The sequence below is a fragment of the Orbicella faveolata genome, unplaced genomic scaffold (genome assembly GCF_042242905.1).
Source record: "Orbicella faveolata isolate gen_17 unplaced genomic scaffold, um_ofav_v1 contig_2, whole genome shotgun sequence".
NCBI classification, from domain to species: Eukaryota; Metazoa; Cnidaria; class Anthozoa; order Scleractinia; family Merulinidae; genus Orbicella; species Orbicella faveolata.
The window spans coordinates 12,497,386-12,520,000 of record NW_028301547.1 but is presented as its reverse complement, the minus strand read 5'-3'; the positions used below and the strand labels follow the sequence as shown (position 1 = coordinate 12,520,000).

The 22,615-nt window shown below is 38.9% G+C and overlaps 1 protein-coding gene across 2 annotated transcripts; it reads left to right on the top strand.

Moving 5' to 3' along the window:
• Window positions 1-7,139: 7,139 nt before the first annotated feature.
• Window positions 7,140-21,184, top strand: LOC110059129 (epsin-2-like). 2 transcript variants are annotated; one of them, XM_020765812.2, is made up of 2 exons: window positions 7,140-8,888; window positions 20,266-21,184. In XM_020765812.2, the coding sequence occupies exon 1, from the start codon at window positions 7,284-7,286 to the stop codon at window positions 8,856-8,858; it is 1,575 nt and encodes a 524-aa protein (XP_020621471.2). In that variant the 5' UTR covers window positions 7,140-7,283; the 3' UTR covers window positions 8,859-8,888; window positions 20,266-21,184. The 2 variants fall into 2 exon arrangements, with proteins under 2 accessions (XP_020621471.2, XP_089145759.1); XM_089289633.1 differs by lacking the exon at window positions 20,266-21,184 and adding an exon at window positions 9,847-18,373.
• The last annotated feature ends 1,431 nt before the right edge of the window (window positions 21,185-22,615 follow it).

The following is a 22,615-nucleotide window of genomic DNA, read 5'->3' as shown; positions in this document are numbered from 1 at the left end:
GGGAAGAATGATATCCTATTCTAGACCCAAACGCTCTGATTTATATACCCTATGTTAGAGTAAACTGCTTGAAAACCATACCCTTCACAGCGGCACATACCTATATAGCCCATATATGGCAGTGCCCCCCCCCCCCCCGGGGCTCGATACCTACTAGTTTAGCTTGCCCTGTTGTTGTGCTGTCGTGTTTTGCTTGCCTTGTGTTCCGAAAAATACCAAGGACATTTGAAGCAGCTAAGACACGCGGTGGTTTGAACGTTATTAAGACTTTGTCTATGAAAACTGGATGAAGGAAATGCGCTGCAAGAGTTGGTCGGTCCCAGACCTAATCGCGTAAACAAAATTCAAAATGGCCGACACGTAAACAAAGGCAAGATGCATAGAATTACGATTAGTTGTGACCCTTGTGGGAAACTAGGGGAGTTCAAGAACTTGAGGTTGATAATATAATGTTTGACTAAGGCTAGGAAAAGCCTTTTGGTTTGAGTTTTCGGGATTTTGGAAAAAAAAATTACGGGTACGCGTACGAACTCTCCGAAGTCTTCATTTGATCCAGTAGATTTGATCCTCGTGTTTTTTTTATTATTAACTTTACCCTCAGTCTGGATTTTACCCCTGGTCTGCAGTCTGCAGTCTGCGTTTTACACTGAACGGAAAGAAGTGCAAGTTCTTCAAGGCGGCTGCATACATATAACAGGGCATGCATGGGCCAGGAAAGGCTGTCGTCCCTCGCACTAATGCACATACATTATCAAGTGGAAATTGTTTTGGATGAGGTGGTAAATCTGTTTGCCACCAAACACCGACGAAGGCTGGAGCTCGGGACTATTCTGAGGGATTAGTTCCGCAGTATTTTGATGTATCATTTTACATCGTAAAATCAGTCCTTTATAACTTAGTTCAAACAGTTGTATTCGACAAATGTGATATTCAGTTCCTACCGTGTACTTTGCCGTTACAATTTCTCATGTATTGCTACTTTCCTAAATAAACGGATCAGGCAATAAAAAATACATTTTGGTAGTTTGGTCCACTTTGGCCTCGTTAGCACCCCCCACATAAAATCCTGGTTACGGGCCTGAACCACTACTTATTGATCAGCATGCAACCTTACAACAAGCTATCATAATTAAGAAGTATACAAAATTCAGTGTATCAGCATTATTGCTTTCTTTTTACTGAACTTTCAGTACCATTTTAATGAAAGAACCTAGTAAAAATTCTCCATGCAAATTGACTGTTATTCAACAAGTCGACATGTATATTAATTTCCTTTACAGTCATGACAAAAACTTAATATCAGAATGTCAGTGTAATTCAAGACCATTCAAGTGTCTTTTAGGGGTTAACTGGTGATTTCTCAGTTGCTGACATTTTATGTAACAAGCTTAGTAATTTCAGGAAACCATCTTGACACTACATGTACAAGCTAATTTGACATCTGTCTGTAAACAAAGTCTTCTGTCAATAAATTTTGTGCTTAAAATTTATAACAACATGGCGTTGTACACTTGATATCAGCAATCTAAAATATGTGTGATACCTAGGTCATACACCTTATTCCAAAATGGAGGCCAATTTATTGTTCTTTTGTTTGCATGTTAATTAGCCCTCTTTGCCTCATTTTCACTTCAAAATTCTTTTGTATTTTGTACATGTTGACAAGGCAAAGAGGGCTAATTACCATGTAAACAAAAGAATAATAAACTGGCTGCCATTTTGGAATAAGGTGTATAAATTTTTATGCTTTTATCTTTCTAGTGATTGCCTACCCACTTATAGGACTTTACTCCCAAATACTGAAAATTTAAATCAAGGCTGCTGCATGACCAGTGTCCGGTCACTGGTCTCAACTAAGTTATGATTTTGGGTGACTTTTTTTTCTTCAAGGAGCCTGTTAGGGCACCTAACATTGATTTAGAAATATTTCAACAAATCATCCCAGAACAAGGAAGAACAATACAGAAGTTATAACCACTGTGAACCCAGGAAATTAATGAAATTAGCAACAACAATATTATTATAGGAAATTAATGATGCACTGTATCAATGCAATAAGTTTAAAAAAATCTTGTTAATTTGATGCATCTTAAAGGGGGTCCTTCTTAACTACAGATTTCGAGCAGCTGCTAAGGGATTGCTAAAGGCAACATTTAAAGGAAAGCTATTTTGGAGTGTTTTGCAGTGCTAAATGGTGAATTTTATATGAGGAACCATTTACTTTGAGAAAAAAATAATATATAGATCTAGCCAAGCCTAAAAGCGGAGCTCCTGGGCTGCATTGTTCAAAGCCCACTTAAGCTAAACCAAGATAAGCGAAAATTTTGATCAAGTTTTGTAACTTTATGGTGAGGTTTTCCATTTATGTTGTTTGGCCTTCTGTTTTGAGTTTGAATAGGCTGAAAATACACAAAACAAAAGCAGTGAAAAACATAATAGTACACAAGAAAAAAATATACTTTGGTTAGCTTTATTATCACATACGGGGCAAAATTACTGAATGCTGATTGGCTGAGACAGAGGGCAGTTTTTCTTAATCACGAGGACACTTGGTAATCCAGAGGGCATGATTACTTGATGCTGATTGGCTGAGCATGTCTGCATTAAGTTGGTTTCCTGCTTCAAACATTTTGAAACGCACCACCTCTGAATATGATCTAAAAGCAGTTATTTCATCTTAGCATGAAAGAAAATTGACCTGCAGCAAAGCGCAGTCAGCGGAAAGGCAGAAGGATTTTTCCATCCAAAAATGTATTGTTTCGCAGGCTGAAAAAATGTGAGTGAGTGGGGATGGCTGGTGTGGCACAAAGCATAGAGTTACAGAACTTCGTGGCTGCCAAACTGAAAGTTAGTTTCTTTGTTTTGCTTCAAGTCGTGTTATTAGTATCACAGGTAACCTTATCAGCCTAAAAACAGTAAATTTTGTTGGTGCATTAAGTTTTGGATTCAAGAAATTATTAGAGCTCGTTTGGACACTTTACATCTTTCATCGATCGATGAAGTTTCATGCTGTTGCAAGCTTTGTAAAACATGAATAAAATTAGATTGCTTACAGTTTTATTTGTAAAGAAATTGCTTTGAGTGAATTGAACTAGCCTGTTCTTTAATGACAACCGGCAACCTGTTTATGCGATGGCAAGACCTTGAAAGTTTTACTTTGCACAGAACTGTGCCCTCCATGTGATAAACAAGTAATCGCAAGTTCCCTTTGATCAATTAAGGATTAATTTCACTTGTATTCTTAAAGTTTTCCAAATTACCTTGTGATGTCACTTTGTGACAAGGACAATTTTGTGAAAACTTTGAAAATACATGTGAAATTAATCCTAATTGCTCTTGGGCCCTTGCAATTACATATACTAATCTTGGGTTAGCGTTAACCGGCTTCCGGACAACCTGGCTCTGTTTACAACAAGTTAAAAAAGCAACCTGACATGAGCCCACTATCCAATTAAAAACCAGGACTTGGTCAGCAGTCAACTTAAAAAATATGTGACCTCGATGAGCTTTAAACTTGAGCCCATGATATGGTCATGTGATACTGGTCAGCGGATACCTTGTTTTGACAGGCGTCAATTGACCATAACATGGACGTCCAATCTCAAAGAGAGATGCTACAAACCAAGGTTGCATGTCTCTGTCAACCAGTTAGCTGGTGTATAATTGCCATCTGGTGCGGCTCTGTTGTGGTCGCCGTCATCAGGGTGGAATACGTATAAGCGCCCTGCCTCATCATGGGTATGTGCCCATGAGCAATACCGCTAGCCATGATAACCATAAGAAAATCGATTTGTGGGTTTCCTTTTCTTTCCTATATGGGTATGGGGCTCAGTTTGGTGGCCTTTCGGGCTGCTGGAGCTCCGCTATGAATGATCAAAATAAACTTCTCTGGCCCATCAAGGCACCCAAAGGAATCTATAAACAGGGAGGTAATTTGACAGGCTCAGTATCAAAATATGAAAAGGTATAAATTATATATGGTCTGGGTGAACACAAATTTTAAACCGTATATATATTTAGGATACAAATTTAAAAAAATAGTAATATAAGAAGTTCAAGTTGACAGAATAAACATTTTTAATTGCATTTTTCCAAATTGCGGTTTAGGTCAACTTTCCCTCAAGATTTCCCTTCTCTGTTCAAATACATCTTTCTAAGGCAGCCCAGGCATTAATTTTTCAAGCAGCAAAGAAAATTAAGAAATAAATCTCAAGAACTAATTGCAAATAGTGCACTCTTGAGAACAAATTTCCAGCCCCAGCTGGGCAAATGATCCAATAATAAAATTTCAAATGCCTCATCCCTGGGATTAAGACAAGTGTAGGAAAATACCCCACTATTGCCAGGGAAGGAGATAGGCACATCTGGTATGGACTGATTGCATTACACGGATGAGAATACAATGTACCAAGCAGCACAAATATTAGAAGCTAGAAAGCTTTCAATGTTTATTTCTGGTCAGAGACCCTGTTCATAAATGGCTGCCAATTTAAAATTATTTTGTATGCATTTAAATAAGCCCAACTAACCTTGTTTGAGAGTGAAAATTCTTTTGAATTATCACCTCAAAAACAAGGTTATCTGGGCTAATTTTAATACTTACAAAAGCATTTTTAATGGACAGCCATTTTTGAAATAGGGTCTCTATTGTGACCTTTCAATATTTATTACTGTGAGAATAGAGAATAGAGTTAAGATAGAATACAGGTTTTGCAGTTATGCTGTATACAGTCTTACGCCAAACTTGTCCCAGGGCTTTCTCCTTGACAATTTTTTAAAGTGGAGAAGGCCCTGGGGATGAGGTTGAGTCTTACCTGCGATCAGGCTCCAGGGGAAGGGGGGTACTCCCAGAAACATTAGGTGGGGGTGTGCGGCCCGCTTCCCAAAACCCTTACCCTATTTATGACCAAAATCTGCGATATTCCCTACCCTATTTATGACATGACCAAAAATTTGAAACCCTATTTATGACCTGACCCTTAAATCATAACCCTGTTTCAGACCTGCATTGTAATTAGTTCCCTAGTTCAGACCAATGTTAAATTACCGTAAACATAATTTGTGAAGGACTTTTGTTGGTTTTTTTTCGATAATAGAGAGGTTAGGCATGACGTTAATGGCAAACGGCAAAGATAACTTCTGATTTTGAGTTCTTTTCTCTTAATCCGTAAATAAAGCACACAAAAAATGGAATAACTTCTACTTAATTCATTGCAAATACAAATAATTTCACTTTACTGTACACACAGCTGATTGAAGGGAGACGGCAAAAGTTTTGGTTTTGCTTTTTGCCGTTTGTCGTAAACGTCATGCTTAACCTCTCTAAAGATGAAAAAGTGGCTTCTTAAAAACATACCCATATCAAGACTAGAGTGCAAAAACCATACCCTATTTATCACCAAAATCAGGTAAAATCAATAGCTGGTTTTCACATGACGTCACTAAAATTCGAACTACCAAACTATTGATCTTCCTGAAATTTTACTTTAATGATGTATAAGAGCAGCTGAAAACTAATTTTTATACAAATTTTCGCTCCGAATGGGTACTTGGTTTTGTGATGCACTATGCTTGAACTTCTAAGCTTTTGCGTGAGTCGACTTTTACATGACGGCCTAGAGGGCTGTCATGATGGTTAAAAAGTGACTTATTTCCCTGGGTGGGTACTCCCATATGGAGTGGACGGGGATGTTCATCGGAAATTTTGAATTTAACCCCTAAAAGAGGCCAATCTGGGCGTGGCCGAAGCTTATGCAGACCCCTAGAAGAGACCAGTTTATAAAACAGACAAATAAAAAGTACAGTGACTTTTAATGATGGCGAATTTGTTTATATGAATTGAGTAAATATGAAGAATCAAAATTCTTTCTGTTTTGTTATTTCTTTGCGTGTAACCCTTAACGAGACCTTGACAGCTAAAAATAATGTCATTTTGCCCAGAACACCCTAGGCAAGACCAAAATCTGAAATTTACACCCCTAAGCGAGACGACAAGCATCCCCGTCCATTCCATATGGGAGTCCCCCCCCCCCCCCCCGGGCTTATTTCGGGGAACTTGGCTATCTGAACAGTTTATGTCTTAGAAAAAGTATTATTTTAATGTTTTAGAGTTCCTCGAGGGATAAATTCACGCTTTTGTAGCAAAACTCAGTGACAGATGTTTCTGTTGGTTCCCAGCTGCCATATTGGTGCCCATACGGATGGGCACCAGCATGGCATCTCCATACAAATCTCTATAAATTTGGGTAAAAAATTTCTCCGCATATCTTGCATAAGAAAAGTTGCTGTAACCAGAATCTTGGCGAGAGTCTTTACATATCTACCTTCTTTCATTTCCCAGATTCTGGACTTTATCTATTGAACTGTTTTGATTTTTATTTTGATCTATTTTGAATTGCGTGAAACTGAAAACCAGCAATACCCTGTTTATGACCAAAACAGCTAAAAAACCATACCCTTTGGGGGCGCACATACCTATATAGCCCATATATGGGAGTACCCCCCATACCTCTATAGCCCATATAAGGGAGTACCCCCCCCGGATCAGGCGTTTGTTTTTTTAAAAAGGGAGGGAGGGTATGATTGCAGGTTACACTAACCTCTCCCATCTTTGATCGATCTCATTCCCAGAACCCACATGTCATTTGGTCAGCGCCAAGACACAGAGCTCTGGAATAATCAATTTCCAAACTCCAGTTCCCAGAGACCACGTGTCTTTTGGTTGGCGCTGACCAAAAGACACATGGGCTCATGATCTGGGAACGAGATTGCCGTGTTTTAAACCAAGGCACGCATGCGCCGTGAAACCGGAACTCCTAAAATCTTGGAGTCTGGAAATAATAATTATTGTTTATTCCAGAGCTCCGTGTCTTGGCGCTGACCAAAAGACACGTGGGCTCCGGGAAGGAGATTGATCTTTGATTGAGGTATCACATGACTAATATTGGTTGACTGATCAGTTTTAATTGGACTTGGTCCGTCCAATCCAATCGGTCCAATCCTGATTTTTTGTTGATGCCCTGTACTGAAACTCTCAGATTTTCGAAATTGAATGCGCGCGCTCTGGGACGAGCAACATTGCGCACTAACTGCGCGTTCTGCGCATTACGTAAAACAACGCATGTTCTGTTCGCGGGGGGGGTCATTGCGGGGGGTAATCTGGTAATGTTTGAGTCGCGAGGCGTTGGGGTGTTCTCGCCATTTTGGAAGTGTATTTTCTAGTCTGTTTTTCTAGAGTCTTGATCTTTCTGATTTTTATTGAACCAAAAATTTTGAACTTTACAATGTCCATGAGGCGTCAGTTAAAAAACGTTGTAAACAATTACTCCAATGCAGAAGTGAAGGTTCGTGAAGCAACCTCAAACGATCCTTGGGGACCGTCAAGTTCTGTGATGACGGAGATTGCAGATGCAACCTACAATGTAGTTGCCTTTTCGGAGATCATGGGAATGATTTGGAAAAGACTCAACGACCATGGAAAAAATTGGCGGCACGTTTACAAATCGTTGGTTGTTTTGGATTATATTATAAAGACTGGCTCTGAAAGAGTGGCTCAACAGTGCCGCGAGAACTTGTATGCAATTCAAACTTTAAAAGATTTTCAATTTATTGACAAGGACGGTAAAGATCAAGGAATGAACGTGCGTGAAAAAGCTAAACAGCTTGTTGGATTATTGAAAGATGAAGATCGGCTGAAGAGTGAAAGGTCTCGAGCGTTGAAAGCGAAAGAAAGATTCGCTCAAGCTAATTCTGGGATTGGAAGCGATTCATTAAAGGCGGGCAACTTGCGAGATTCAGGCAGCACATCCGATTTGCGTCTTGAGAGTTCATCAGCACCAGCCTCAACTGTGCCTACAAGCCGTTCATGGGAGCCAGGGAGAAAAGTTATGGGCAGCGATATGGAAACCTGCCGTCCATCAAATGCTAATGAGGAAGAGTTACAATTGCAACTTGCCTTGGCACTAAGCAAGCAGGAAGCAGAAGAAAAAGAGAAATTAGAGGAGAGGGATGATCAGCGCCTACAACTGGCCATCAACCAAAGTCAACATGTGCCTCCAACTGGGGAGCCACCACTGTTTGATGTTGCAAGTAGTGGAGTGATGATGTCAGCACAGGATACTCTTGATCCCTTCGGTTCTACATCAGTGGCAGTTCCACAACCCCCAATGTCACAACCTGATCCTTGGAGTAGTGGTACCACGGCAACTATTAGTACAACTTCTAACCCTTGGGAAACTTGTACAGTTCCTCAGTTGCCCGTGACAAAAACACAGAATTTTTTTGGAGCTTCTAATGGAACATCTGCTGTAGGAGCTATGGTTGGAACCCTAGATCCGTGGGGAGCAACACCTGTACCTGCTGCTACAACTATGGCTCAACCTCCAAATGATCCTTGGGGGGAAGGGAACTCATTTCCTGCAGCTGTAGTATCACAATCTCAAGGGCCATGGGAACCTACCCAGACTGAAAGTTTCAGTGCTTTTAACCAGACTAATACTGTCCAACAACCCTTGGATCCATATAACTTGCCAGATCAGGGCCAATCATCCGAACACAAAAAACCTGACGCGTTTTTGGATAATAGGGTTTCCAACTTGGTGAATTTAGATCTGCTTACTAAAAAGCCTGATCCTGTTATAAACCCATTCTTGTCCAGCCAGCCAGCAGCATCCAGGTCAACAAATCCATTTGTGCAAGATAAACCTCAAGCACCAACATTGAATCAGCTTCGGGAGCAGCCAGTTGCAATGCCAAGCAGTATGCCAAGTATGGGTGGAGAGGTGTTGTTACCTGCACCACTTATCCCTGATTCTGGTTCAAGACCTCAAAATACAGCTCAAAGTAATCCTTTCTTATGAAGAAGTAGGCATCAGATCTCAGGGATAAAAGTAAGTTGTTTGATTTGTTCTTCTGATTCCATTACCTGTTACATTTTTGCCTTTAAAATGTGAAGTTTAAGGATAACATTGTACAGTGGGTGGCAGTGAGCATTTTTAACCTGTTGGTAAAAAATGGTTTTTTCCAGAAAATATCCTTACCCAACCACAGACAGCTTCCATATTTTAATCCCCCTTGCCTTAGGAAATTCCAAAATGCTCTACCACCATGGCTTTTGAATTTCTGCATTTGAGTTTTTTTTGTTTTTTGTTTTTGTTTAAAAAATACCCCTTGCTCAACAGCTCTGAGCTACAGTGCAGCTCAGATAAAAGGGAACTATGCATATGCAATCTATACGCACATATTTTGCGTTTACACATATGGACATAAGTGTATAGTATGCACATAGTAGTCTCTTTGTTATGTATTCCCATAAGTTTCATATGAAGCATTGTTGGTCAAGGACATTTAAGGGAATAAAAAAGTGTTAGGCTTCAATGCTAAGTTGCATATTGTGAAAAACGTCAGTGAAAGTTATCATACAGTGCAGCTCAGATATATCCGAACCAAAATATACGCGTAATTCGCGTCAGCCCAATACACGTATACGCGTATGGATATACACACATACGCGTATGCATATACGCACATACGCGTATACAGTATATACGTGTATGCCTGATTAGTATGTATGAGCTAACCTATTGTTTTTTCTTTTCTTAACAAGTCATTGTTGTTTTCAATGGCTTGACTGCTTGCCACAGAGCAAGAAAGAGTTTTCTTTATTTTGAATACGCGTATACTGTATACGCGCGTATGCCTTCAGACTAGAGTTATTAGCAAAATGTTGGCTGAAACTAACATTTTGCAATTGGGCACTTGACAGAAAATTAACTGACTGAATATAATTAAAAGAGAGAGTATTTTGCCGTTAAATCAAAAATTTACTCCTTTTTTTTTGTCAAATAGAACCTACACGCTTCAACAATCCCATCTTCATGGAGCAAACACAACCGAATGGACTTTTTTTCGACACAAAGTAAACATGGTCCAAGCAAGGGCGCGACTTGGAAACGTGTGCCGAAACACAGAACTTTTCCTTGCAGAAAATTACAAATAACAAAATGTGAGCAGTGCACCACAGAAACTTCAGTAAACAATTCTTTCGTCGTGGAAAGAGTATTTTACCATTTGCAATGGTTTGTGTCAGATATAACCGGAGATATTCTTTTCTCAACAAGGTCTTTGGAACGCTTCAAACAATAAACATTCTCGCAAGTGACTTGCCGACGCATGCCGAAACACAGAACTTTTCCTCAAAGAAAAAATAACTAAACGTGAGCGACGTGCCAGTGAAACTTTGATAAACAATAATTATTTGGCTGAAGAAAGAGCATTTTACCGTTTGAATGAACGATTTGTGTCAAATATAACCGGAGATATAATTTTTTCGGCAAGGTCTTCGGAACGCTTCAAACGATAACCATCTAGCAAGCGACTTGCCGATGCATGCCTAAACACAGAACTTTTCTTTGAAGAAAAAAATAACTAAACATGAGCAGCGCGCCATAGAATCTTTGATAAACTAATATTTAGCTAAAGAAAGAGCATTTTACCGTTTGAATGAACGATTTGTGTCAAATAAAACCGGAGATGTCATTTTTTCAACGAAGATCTTCAGAACGGTTCAGACAATAAACACTTTCCAAACGACTTGCCGGCGCGTGCTGAAACACAGAACTTTTCCTTGAAGAAAAAATAACTAAACGTGAGCGGTGCACCATAGAAGCTTTAATAAACAATTTTTTTGTCAAGGAAAGATTATTTTACCATTTGCATGAATGATCTGTGTCAAATATAACCGGAGATATCATTTTTTCGACGAGGATCTTCATAACGCTTAATTCAGACAAACATTTCGCAAACGACTTGCCGACACGTGCCGAAACACAGATCTTATCTTGTAAAAACATTAAGTTCACGTGTTAAAATAGGAAGTTCAAGCGACAGTTTCAATTTTCTTCCCATGTTTGGTAGCTTAAGATCAAGCAACTATTAATAAACGGTAGTTTGTCGGTGAATTTGCGAAGTGAATCGAAAACTCAAAATATGATAGCTTTCATTGATTGGCAGGACATTTTGACAACATGCAAATTTCACTTTGAAGCCTTTTTCATTCCCAGAACTGTAATGTCCTTTGTTTAACAAACACTGCTTCACATAAAGAAACTTGTGGGAATGCATAACAAAGAGACATATATGCGTATATGTGCGTGTATTAACATACGCGTATACGCAAAATACGCTCGTATAATATGCGTATGCGTAGTTCGCATATATCTGAGCTGCACTGTATTTTGAGTTTTTGATCGCTTCGCAAATTCAACTGTATTATGCATTCCCGTAAGTCTCATATGAAGCATTGTTGGTCAAGGACATTCCTGGGAATAAAAAAGTGCTAGGCTTCAATGCAAAGTTGCATATTGTTAAAAAACGTCAATGAAAGTTATCATATTTTGAGTTTTTGACTGCTTCGCAAATTCAACTGTATTTCAACTGTGTTAAATTAGTGTCCACTTAGTTCTTTTCTCAGGAGTTCTGTAGTAGCCGAATAAGACTGAAAAAAATATATTGAACAAAGCAAATAAACTAAATAAACAAACCACGGGGGTCGCTGTAAATTAAATATGCAAAAATCCAGCATGCCATAATACTGTTTACTTTTAAAACCTAAAATTTCCAGATAAAGGCAACCAAATGAAAGAAATGTGACAGGAAGTTCAATAACAATAAATTTTCATTCAAGATGAGGCCAAAAAACTTATCTAAAAGCATAAAAATGTTCAAAATTTCATGGACATGCTTCGCTGCATGACCACATGTTCAAAAAAAGCCACGCAATGCCATTTCCAAAATTCTGTCTAGAAAATTGAAAAATAAACAAGCAAACGGATGCTTAAACCACCCTCATACCAGTGTCTTCGTTCCCTTTGACCAGCTCGTTTTGTCAAGCCAGCATGGGTAGTAAGGAGTGAAGACTCGAGGTACAAGATTGATGTTTAAACGTAAGACATGGGTCGCACTGTGGACTTTTTTTGATTTTGGCGGGGCATTTACTCCCAGAGGGTTACTGGCGTCCAGGGGTTCAATAACAATATTATTTTTGGCACTAGAGGGTAGTTTAGAAAAACGGGTGGGTAGTTTTGTGGAAGGCCCAGAGGGCCTTCCCAACAAGGGGGGTCGGGGGGCATACTCCCCCAGGAGATTTTGAAATTCTAGACTCTTGCAGATGCATTTTCCTGCATTTTAAGGCCTATTTTTATGTTGCTTTGATGTTCCTAGAAGTCAATCAATTAGGAAGACAAGGTTGATAACTTGTGGTATTTTAATTCTTTGTAGTCAAATCAATTCATGAACGGTACATCATATTTCACCACGAAAAGAAGCATAACATTTAAGTTTAAACACCGAAATGTGTCCCTTTCAATATTCTCAACTAACCTTGCGAAGAATTATTCTTCTTCGACCTCTTTTGTTTTGATGCTGGAGTGAAATATGCTAATAACGATTACCTTTAGGTAGCCATTATTATTCATGCTTAGTCCCAATTTCCTCTCGATTTCAGCTGAAGTGCCTAGCACATTTTTTCACTTCGTATTGAAGCGATTGTTCTTGTGCATTACGTTACACTTTCTTCATCTTTCATGGTCCAAAAGGCTGGGTTAACACTAGAAAGTTTTTGCTTGTACCTTTCTTTTTCTTTACCTATAACATAAGACTTGTTTTGCCAAATTTCTTGAAGAGAATCCTTAGCTGCGAGGAAATTACCTGGTCTTACATTACCAGTCAAAGGAATTGCAGCACCTACATGTGCGTAAAATGCATGTAGTCTGCGTGTAGTATTTATCGATGGTGCTTGTAAGGTGCGTGTAATTACACGCGTGTAAAATTTACTGATCTGGTAGTTGTAAACACGCATTTGCATGTAATTTCACCTGTGTGCGTATATTTTAATTGGAGGAAGAAACCTTTGTTAGTCATACACGCATTTGCATGTATTTTGCAAAACTAAAAGCCACTACTACCTTGTATGCGATACACACGACTCTCAATGTTCACAACAAAAAGTAAATTTAAAAGCCAACAAGCATTGCTTAATTAGTGGACCAGCTCAAGCACCTATCAAACAAATACTCTTTCTTAATCTGTAGCAGCTCACACTTCTGCTTAACATCAAGCCTAAATTCTGATCTCAGAGATCCCTGAGCCTCTCCTTTTCTTTAAAACACGTACAATGTACGTTGCAACGTAATGTTTACCCATGAACAAAATGTCATTTCAACTCTTGTTCCTTCAATAACAATGAAATAGGGATTCAAAATGAAATTTGTGGACTCTCTCTTAATCTTAAACAGTAAAGAATCAAAAGTTTATTTATCAAAATCTAAGCGTTCGTTAATTTTCAATTCATCAGATTTGAGTGTAACCTTCAGACAAAAACCGGCAATGTTTACACCGGGTTCATTTGATTATTCAGCTTAAATTACAATACAATTGATTACTGATGAGCTAGATTTGAGAAAAGCATTCAGATTTTCATCAAGTCTGGTTGACAGATCGTCGCATGTCGGTATATGTATAGGTGTATGGAATAAAATGAAGTAAGTAATTTAACAGAACTTTCACACTGCACAGGATTTCCCCCTGGGTAGATTTTGGTCACATGCTAGGCAATGCTATTCGAGAAACAGATCGACTTTCATTTTTATCAGATCAAAACAATATGTTTTCAGATTCTAGTAGAGAGCATTCGCTTCTGAGTACTATTTATGACAAATCTTCAAAGGCTTTTTGAACTTAAAGAAGGATAGCTGATGTTTAAAAATTAACTGAAAATCTCAAGTGAAATATCGTGTTTTGCTGTTAGGATTTTGTGTTCATCAAGCCTCAGGTCGTCAATCGCTGGCACCCTGGTTGTTTATCATGAAAAGAAAAAAAAAAAAGACGGGAAAAGCTTTTGAACACTGGTTAACTCTGAATTCTGTGGAGTACGAAATATTTTTAATGATCTTCGGATTGATTTAAAGTACACTGATTGCTGTAATTTAAAATTGAAAGCAACATTATATGTGTATGTTCAGCTATCTCTATCAAGGTGATGTATGTATGTATGTATGTATGCGTGCATGCGTGTTTGTATGTATGTATCTCAGTGAATCCTAGCGTGCCCACCAGTCACTGGCACCGCTTGTTGAAACTACAACAGAAAAAAATACTTTTACTGTAAAGCAGTAAGCCGGCTTAAGGAAACTGGTCGATTCTATTGGAAACGTTTGATGACCAGAAGCAAGAAGGCGAAAGACTAAACTGTATCACAGTGCAGTCCAGTATGGTAAATGTTACACGGTAAATGTTTTGTTTTCATTACACGCACCTTTAATATTTCGTTCTCATTACACGCACTTAATGGGTTCCAGTTGAACAACTGCGAGTAATTTTGCACGCAATATCATGTCTACTGCGTGTAATTACACTCATTTTCGTGTATTTGCATGTAAGGTGCGTGTAATGTACGTGCAGTACACGTGCTTTACGCAAGTGTAATGCTGCGGTCCCTTTGACTGGTGCTGTAGTTATTTGTGTACGGCTACCCGGGACAGTTACAAGTGGGTAGATCTACCCACTACGCGGCTATTATTGAAACCCCTGCTGTGGGGAGGTAACAACAAAGCTGCTTGTGGCCGTGTAATTTGCTGATGAAAACAAATCGGCTGTGAGTCATTTCCACAATGCTATGAAAACTGAAAGCGTCGAAATTTGTATGGATTAAAGTGGTTGGCTATACTGAAGAATTACAACTGATAATGTTTTGTGACAATTGGAAAATGTTGGAGCAAGAGTTCTGTACACACGATATGTGCTAGTGTTGTGAAATCTAATTTAATTGCAGAATTTCAGATTTGATTGACATTGGAACAAAAGAAAATTTAAAAAAAAAGTTTTCTTAAGGCCATTAGGCAAGATGTGACCTTCTTCATGGCAGGATATCGGTCTCTTCGATCTTATGGTGTAGCGGACATAGGTATGTCTGATATGATCGCGACATAAGTGTCGCACATGTCACGAGCATGCGATGACATAATTTATGTCCAATGTAAACATCGATCCTGTTAGTACGACCCCTGCCTAACTAGAAGACAATGGATAAAATGCAACAATCACTCCAGTCCCGATACCTGCATTTAACAACTGGAAATCTAACCGACACTTGTTACAACCTTCAGGTAGCTCACCTTTTCGATACACTGTTCTCCATTGCTTTCTGGTATCTCAACTGGTTTGACAGCAAACTTCTTCAATTCAAGTTCAATTTCACCAATATTTTAGTCCACAGATAAGTTTAGTTCAGATATTTCAGTGCTCATGCAGTGCTCTGACAGTGCTCATTCAATTCACTTCAAGACAGGCAAAGATCCAGCCTACACAGCACTCGCAAATACATAAATTTTATGTGGACCCTTGACCTATCGCATGTGCGACTTGCTTGTCGATCTAAAGTTGTATGTGTGGACGATATGTTCTTATTATGAGTTTGTCCTTGAACGCAAATTTATCTGATACTGGATAAAGCACAATCCACACTCAAAATCTTTGTTTAAATGCTGAAATTAAAGGCTCTCCGCGAATTGTATAAACTGCAAACAACAGTGGCAAAGGACAAGTTTCTCATTCTCCAAAACCAAAGACAGTGAATTTTTGGTGTGTCTTATTTACTAGCTCCCAGAGTGCATTTCGTTTCCACTGAGGGATAAATCGTGCGTGACATAAGCGCAGCGCAAAAAAGTGCGAAATCACTATCCAAAGGAATGCTGCGCGCCAGCATTAAGCGACAACTACGTCATCACTTAATAAATTCTTCACGCTAAAGCGAAAGCTTGAGTTTTTGCCGATGACTTTTGCAGTCATTTTTTCAGCCGTGGCTTTACCAAGAATTCAACTTCAAAGTAATACTGTACATTACCATTTTTGTTTTCTAAACATGCTGGGACCAAACAGCCCTGAAAATGGTCATCAAGGTGTTGCAAATTTTGGTTATTTCAGCATAACTTCAAATGTAGTAAATATCTCATCATGAAACTTGGCAAGTGAATAGAGGACAAAAAAATGTTGATTTTTTTTTTACAACAAAATTGACAGCAAATATCAAATTATGACATCACAGTTAATGGCGTCATGTAATAACCTTGATTAACAGTTTTTAAATTCCAACTTTTTTTACTTCTTTAGAAAGAGCACAGCAAGAGTAGTTAAAAGCTTCAAAGCGTTTGTCAATATCTCAAAAATTAAAGGAGATGTGACATTTTAAATTTTAGAGAATGCTCAGCCAAAAAACGGCAAGCCCCCCTTGATAAATATTTTCAAATTGAAGGTGTGTTTTCCTGTTAGAAATCTCACTTATGTTGCATATTGACTGTACTATGTGAGTAGAACAGGTGTAATTCAAAAAAGTGCCCATCAATGTTTTTCCTGCCCTTCTAAGCACCTCAAAACGTATTTGTGACGTCATTAGAAGTGACATCATCAATTATTCAAAGAACAAAAACTTTTTAGCAGTACCAAGTACTCTATATTACCAAATTCTCAGAGTTCCTCAAAGAAAACTGAAGAAAAGGGGGTTGATTTAAGAGGAACCATATGGTTCCGGGCAGGAAACTGAAATTTCTTTGAATTGCTATAACTCTAGAAATATTTGTCATAGCGAGGAACGGTTTTCAGCATAATAGTCCCCTAGTCATGCCCTTTTAAATGATGTATTTGGTGGTTTGAAGTTAGAAAATTTGTGTGACACGTTTTTGTGACGTCATCAAATATGACGTCACAGTGTGACATTTTGACATTTTGTTACACTTGAATGATCAAGACAACGATCCAAGGCAGTGTGCAAAGTTTGGTATAAAATTTGCAAAGGGTGCAAACTTGCCCTAAATGACCCATTTTAAGGCCATTTGGCCCCCAGCGTGAAAGTCCAAGAAGCTGCTTTAAATCCACAATCTGTATGCAAAACTCAATTGAAGGTGCACCAATCATCATGCTTTCGCAGTGGTTGAAGGAAGGAAAATTCTTCACCATAAAGGTTCACCATATGGAAGTCATGCAAATAATGCTCAACAAAATCCATATTGTAGTAATGTCTTAAAACCCACTCTAGTAAATCTGCGAGTGCTGTAAAAGTGAAGGGGGCAGACCACAGGCCGATCGGAAGGACTAAGTCTTTGAAAAAATTTCCCAACCACTGCATTCCCAGGAAAAAGCGGTCTCCTGGGTGGACTGGAACAATACAGTAGGCACTCTTAATGTCAAACTTGGCCATCAGTGTTCCACACCGGTAGGCCATAATCCCATCAATAATGTCCTCAACCGACATATACTGAACAGTGAAAGGGTCCTTTGGAATGCCATCATTAATACGCACCCCAGCTGGACTGGAGAGATCTAGGATTAGATGTCATTTGCCTGATTGATGCTTTTTGGGTATGACACCAAAACGACTAATGTAGAGGTTGCTGATAGGAGGGGCAGAGAACAGGCCAGCTGTTCTTCCTTTTTTTTTCAGTTCATCCAACAAATAGTTGTTGATAACAGAGGGTTGAAGCAAGGCTGAAGACATGTTTTGGAGGGCAGATTTAAGGGAAACAGACTCTGGATTAAATCCAAGTCGGAAACCATAACAGAGGCCCCTGGTGACAAATTTTACTGTGGCACGGTCTGAACGGCAACCTAATTCAGCCTCGAGCTTGTCCACCTTAATAGGAGACACCATTGACGGAGGATGCAAGGGAGAAAAATGTCCTTCCGAAGAAGGGGTTGATTCCAGTAGTTTGGGAACATCTTGAGTAAGACACGAGGAGCCTGAGGAGACCAGTGATACCTCTTTTCTTGAATGAGAGATGCATGAAGCCCTCTCATTAAGACTGGAGCCCGGGGAATCCTGAGGTGAATGGCCACTTTGTTCCGGAATGAAACTTGAATACGGGACACTGTGCAGTTAATGATTACCACTGGGGATGGGATGATGAGAGCCTGGATGACTAGAATGTGAATGATTGTAGCCAATATAACTGGAAACTGGAAGAATACTGGAGTAATTGGCAATGGAAAAACTGGAACATGGGTAACTGAAACTTGGATAACCAACAGATGAAAAACTGGAACTTGCAGCACTGGAATGGGAGTCATTAGAACGTGAACAACTGGAACTATATACACCATTTACAAGAGCTGGAGACTCTGGCTTAACACTGTTGGCACTTGATGCCTGATGGAGTGAGTAAACTAGACCGCTGAACACCCTGGGAAGACTTGTATGGGCAGGTTGCCTTGCGGTGATCCCTGCGAACAATGAAGCAAAACAAAATCGCCAAGAAAAGTGGGGAGAAAGCACCAGCTTTTTGATGAGAAAAAGAAAAAAAACTAATGGGAACACAAAAGCCAGAAATATGTTGATGAATAGCCAAAGATGTGCGGGAAACTGCTCAATCCTACAACCAAAACATTCCAGGGACCATCACGCTGGAACACGCTAGTACCATGGTGAAGTACACTGAGCCTGCAATACCATACAAATACTGCTGACCGGAAGTACCAGATACTCTTTGTTGTTAACTTTGTTAAATTGCATTTAATAGCATTTGCCCGAAAATTTGCCCAATGATGCAAAGCGGAAACATACTTTATGCATGAAAGCCCACTTGAAAAGTGTCAAAACTACGCGGCAAATAACTCGATGTTTTTCGGCTCTGCCGAAGAAAAGTAAGTGAAGTGAGATGTACAGAGTTGTTCACAGATAATTTTGCTTAGATGAGTGAATTATTTATATGTAAGAATTATTTATATATAAGATATATATAAGATATATATGTTATTTATATATAAGGAATTATAAGAAATTTCAACAAATGAGCTTGTTTTGATTAGTACTGAAAACCTTTTCCCGCGAGAGTAAATGGTCTGAAATTGACCGTGAAATCCAATTAACGTGAAATTCGTTGGTTCACGGTTTGTCACTCTAAATTTACAGCGAAAATAGCAAAATAGTTTCGAAAATACAGTATACTTAGGAACGACTTTTTTCTGTTGCTGGCTCTTCGTCTATAAAGAGTGAAGAGGGTATAAAATTGTTCCTCAGCCTGGCTCGACTGGCTTTAGAAAGTGACGAAATGATAGAGTGTCATGTCAATCGGTTTGTTGTTTTCACTGGTTGCCTAGCACATGACCAATTTCTTCTCCGCTACTTCCAGTTTCGAGTTTCATTTTCAGCAGACAAAAATATATAACCTGTTTGCACTGAATTAAAAATAATTTAATGCTTGATTTTATCATTCTCCAAGACATTTTGTGCAATTTCAATTCTCATATCACTTAGGTCTCTTTACGGAGTAAGTGTCGTTATGCAGAATTCTGCTCACGTGGTTTGCTATTATAACAGCACACTTTTTTCATTCACAGTAATTAAAAAAGAAGAGAATTAAAAAACTCTTGGGAGTTTGTTTTTGCTGATTCATATGTTGATCAGTGGCGTCAAAATATGATTTAGTTAACTATACAATGATCTCCTGTAGCCAATTAAAGAGTACTTATTCTCTGCTGCAAATTGCAGGAAAATGCATCTCTGCAAGCTTAGGATTTCAGAATTTTCCTGGGGCATGCCCCCAGACTCCCCTAGCTCTTATTTTTTCTGCCCAGTTGTCATACCCTGATGCCTGCACTTAAAGCCTTATTGAAACTCCTGTTCAAGTGGTTGTTTTTTTCTGCTGGAAATCAATCAGTATGCTCAACAAATGCCTTGTTTTACTGGCCATGTTATCTTAGCGTGGATATTTTGGATGCTGAACAGGTTTTTCATTCTCACTCTCTGCTGTGATCGGTACATCGCTTGGCGCATACTCGTGCTTGTAAAAGTCATCTGACTATAAAGTGCATGGTTTGTTCTAAAACCTTAGCGATGCGCTGTTTTGGTCAGTTTGGGGCCTGCTCTCATGTGAGTAATTTCTATCCCCTGATTCAGCATTTTTTTTTTTGATGCATTGAAGGAACAAAAGTGTTTGTAGTAACTCAACTCCTAAGGACAAACATTGATGTCAGAGTAGCCCTCAACTCGATAGGGTAATTCTAAAGGAAAGGTGACATAGAATAAATGTGAGATGGGTAACTCCAGTATAAATTTTGAGAAGGACATACAGGAGTATCTTCGTTAATTCATTCGTTCTTCCATCCCTTCCATCCCTTCCATCCATTCATTCATCCATTCATGCTTTTTTTAGACCAAGGTAACTAACTAATCTGACTAGTCCATTGTCAATAACCAAAACTTGTATCTTTTTGTTTCAGGTAACAGTTCAAGAAGCTTGGGAATGACAGGAAGAATATCGTCTATATGTAAATCCAGTTCAATTGAGGTTATTTTCAAATTAAAAGCTACATTACTTCCTGGGTCACAGGGCAAAGCTGTGGACTATTGCTTGAGTAGGAGACATTTAATTGTTTTACAGCAGAAAACAAAGAGAAGCAGTCAAAATGTACACTGTTGGGCCTTTTTACTCTCAAAAAGGTTTTTTCAAGGGTGATAATGTGTAATATTATTGTGATGTAACAGTGAATTGTGTTTAACTAGAAAGCCGATAGGATTTGCAGATTTGCAACAGTGTATCTATCAATTGTATTTGGTAACATTGTTCAGCTAGTGTGGTATTTTTTGCTGCCAGCAGGGTTCTCTGGCACAGTTGAAATAGGTAGAGATATTATTTGTAGTAGCCTGCACTGAGTATTCAGAACCTCCCAACCTAAAAAGGACCATGATTTTGGTTCTTATCAGTTACCTTTGAAGCACAGTGTGTATTTAATGCCAAAAGCATCTCTCTCAATGACCCTAAACTATTCAAGTTTGGTTGCCTCAATGAGAAAGGCATTGTTAGTGGCATACACCTCACATAAAGAATAACACTATTCCAATAGGATGCATAATTACAGTCTGAGACTGGAGTCTCCCTGATGGCCCTATGGAAAACTAAAATTATAGCAACAAAATTAAATACCAAAATACAAGTCAGTAGCACAATGTTACATGGAGAAAAACCTCATTATAAATGCGCCAAGGCTAGAGTCCACAGACTATTAGTGGGAGGATGTGATTATTATCATGATTTTTCCTTCATTTTTGAGTTTTCTGCAAAATTGTCATTGTATTTTCAGCGTGGAGATGTACCAAATAAGTATTTAAAAGCAATAAAATTGATATACTGTTGACATAGTGTTTTGTATGTGCATTTTGTGTCTTGAAAATCTCAAAAGTGGCTGGGATGCTGAGGAGTGCTGATGGCAAATTTCCACCGGCCGCCGGTGCTCACGAGACCCCTGCTGGTAATATGTTAGGTCTTTGTGTCATGTTGTGGTCATTTTTGTGCATTTTGTTGTAGGTTTAAGTTGAACTGCTTCAACTGCTACTCAGATGTTAACAGACACTTTTTGATACTAACCTGTCTGTTTGCATTTGACACAATGAAGCCCTTTTAGTCTTTGAGACCATAACAAACCCTGGACCCTAACATTCCATACTGTACGTTTTCGCTTTTCATGTGATGTTAAAGTGCACCTAACCCCCAAATTTTTTTTTCGCTAGAACGAATCTACTTATTATTTGAAATAGTTCTGCGAAAAAATTTTTGAATTCCGTTAAATCCTCGATTTTCTGTGCCACGACGAAATCTCGAAAATAGCTCCAAAACACCGCCATTTTGTTTCACGACCGAGTTTGAGGAGAATGGGTCCAGCGGCTCTTGTGACGTCTACCCAGGAAGGTTGGATATCTCATTTCCTCTCATTTCCTTCAGGATGGTGCAATACACATTCGAAAAGTGCGCAGAAACGCCTTCCAGAGGTGCTATCGGCTGTTGCAGCAATATTCCAGATTTAAAGAAAGATATACTGTACAATTTGCTGACGATGATCGGCTAATGGTGCAATAAAGACGTAAACGATGGTTGATTTTGTCGAACCGAAACAAGCGAACTGAATCTGTGAGAACCATTGAAGAACTGTCACTGGAATTTGTTCCGCAGACTTTCGAACGCTATTTTCATAAATTTTCTGCTTAAAGCTAACCATCAATTTGTAGAAATACTACCTACAACCTATATCTTCCAATCCCGCAGTATTTATAACATAACCGGCAAAGTTGTGTGATCCGGTCATGATCAAGAAGCGTTATACTGATATGTAAATAGATCGCAACTGTACGCCGCTAACCAACACTTATTTCTCTTTCGATTTAGATGAAAGTCGAAGATTAATCCTCTAGAATTACATGATAACAAAACTGTTAGACTCACAGAGTTTTTCGAGGGTTTGGAAATCAGCAGTGCTACAAAGATTCTGTGCAATAGCGTCGAAAATATGACCGCGTAACATTATCTGCGGACCGCTTAGGGAACACATCCTTTTCGCTTATCCGACGAATTTCACTGCAAACTTTGAGAACAATTTACATTGGTTATTTGGAGTTACGACTTAAAACGTGTGACAATGTGAAATCGGTAATTATATGAAATGTTTCCTTCCGCCTTGCTTCCCGCAGCTTCAAAAATACAGGTCCAAACAATACGATTTTCAATCGATCGAAGCCAATGTTTTGGAGGTCATCAAGTCTCGAAAACTGCAACACGTACGTCGCTCTTATAAACAT

Bases quoted from the DNA above. Each gene is read 5' to 3' on its own strand.
- LOC110059129 (XM_020765812.2), top strand. From the start codon at position 7,284: ATGTCCATGAGGCGTCAGTTAAAAAACGTTGTAAACAATTACTCCAAT.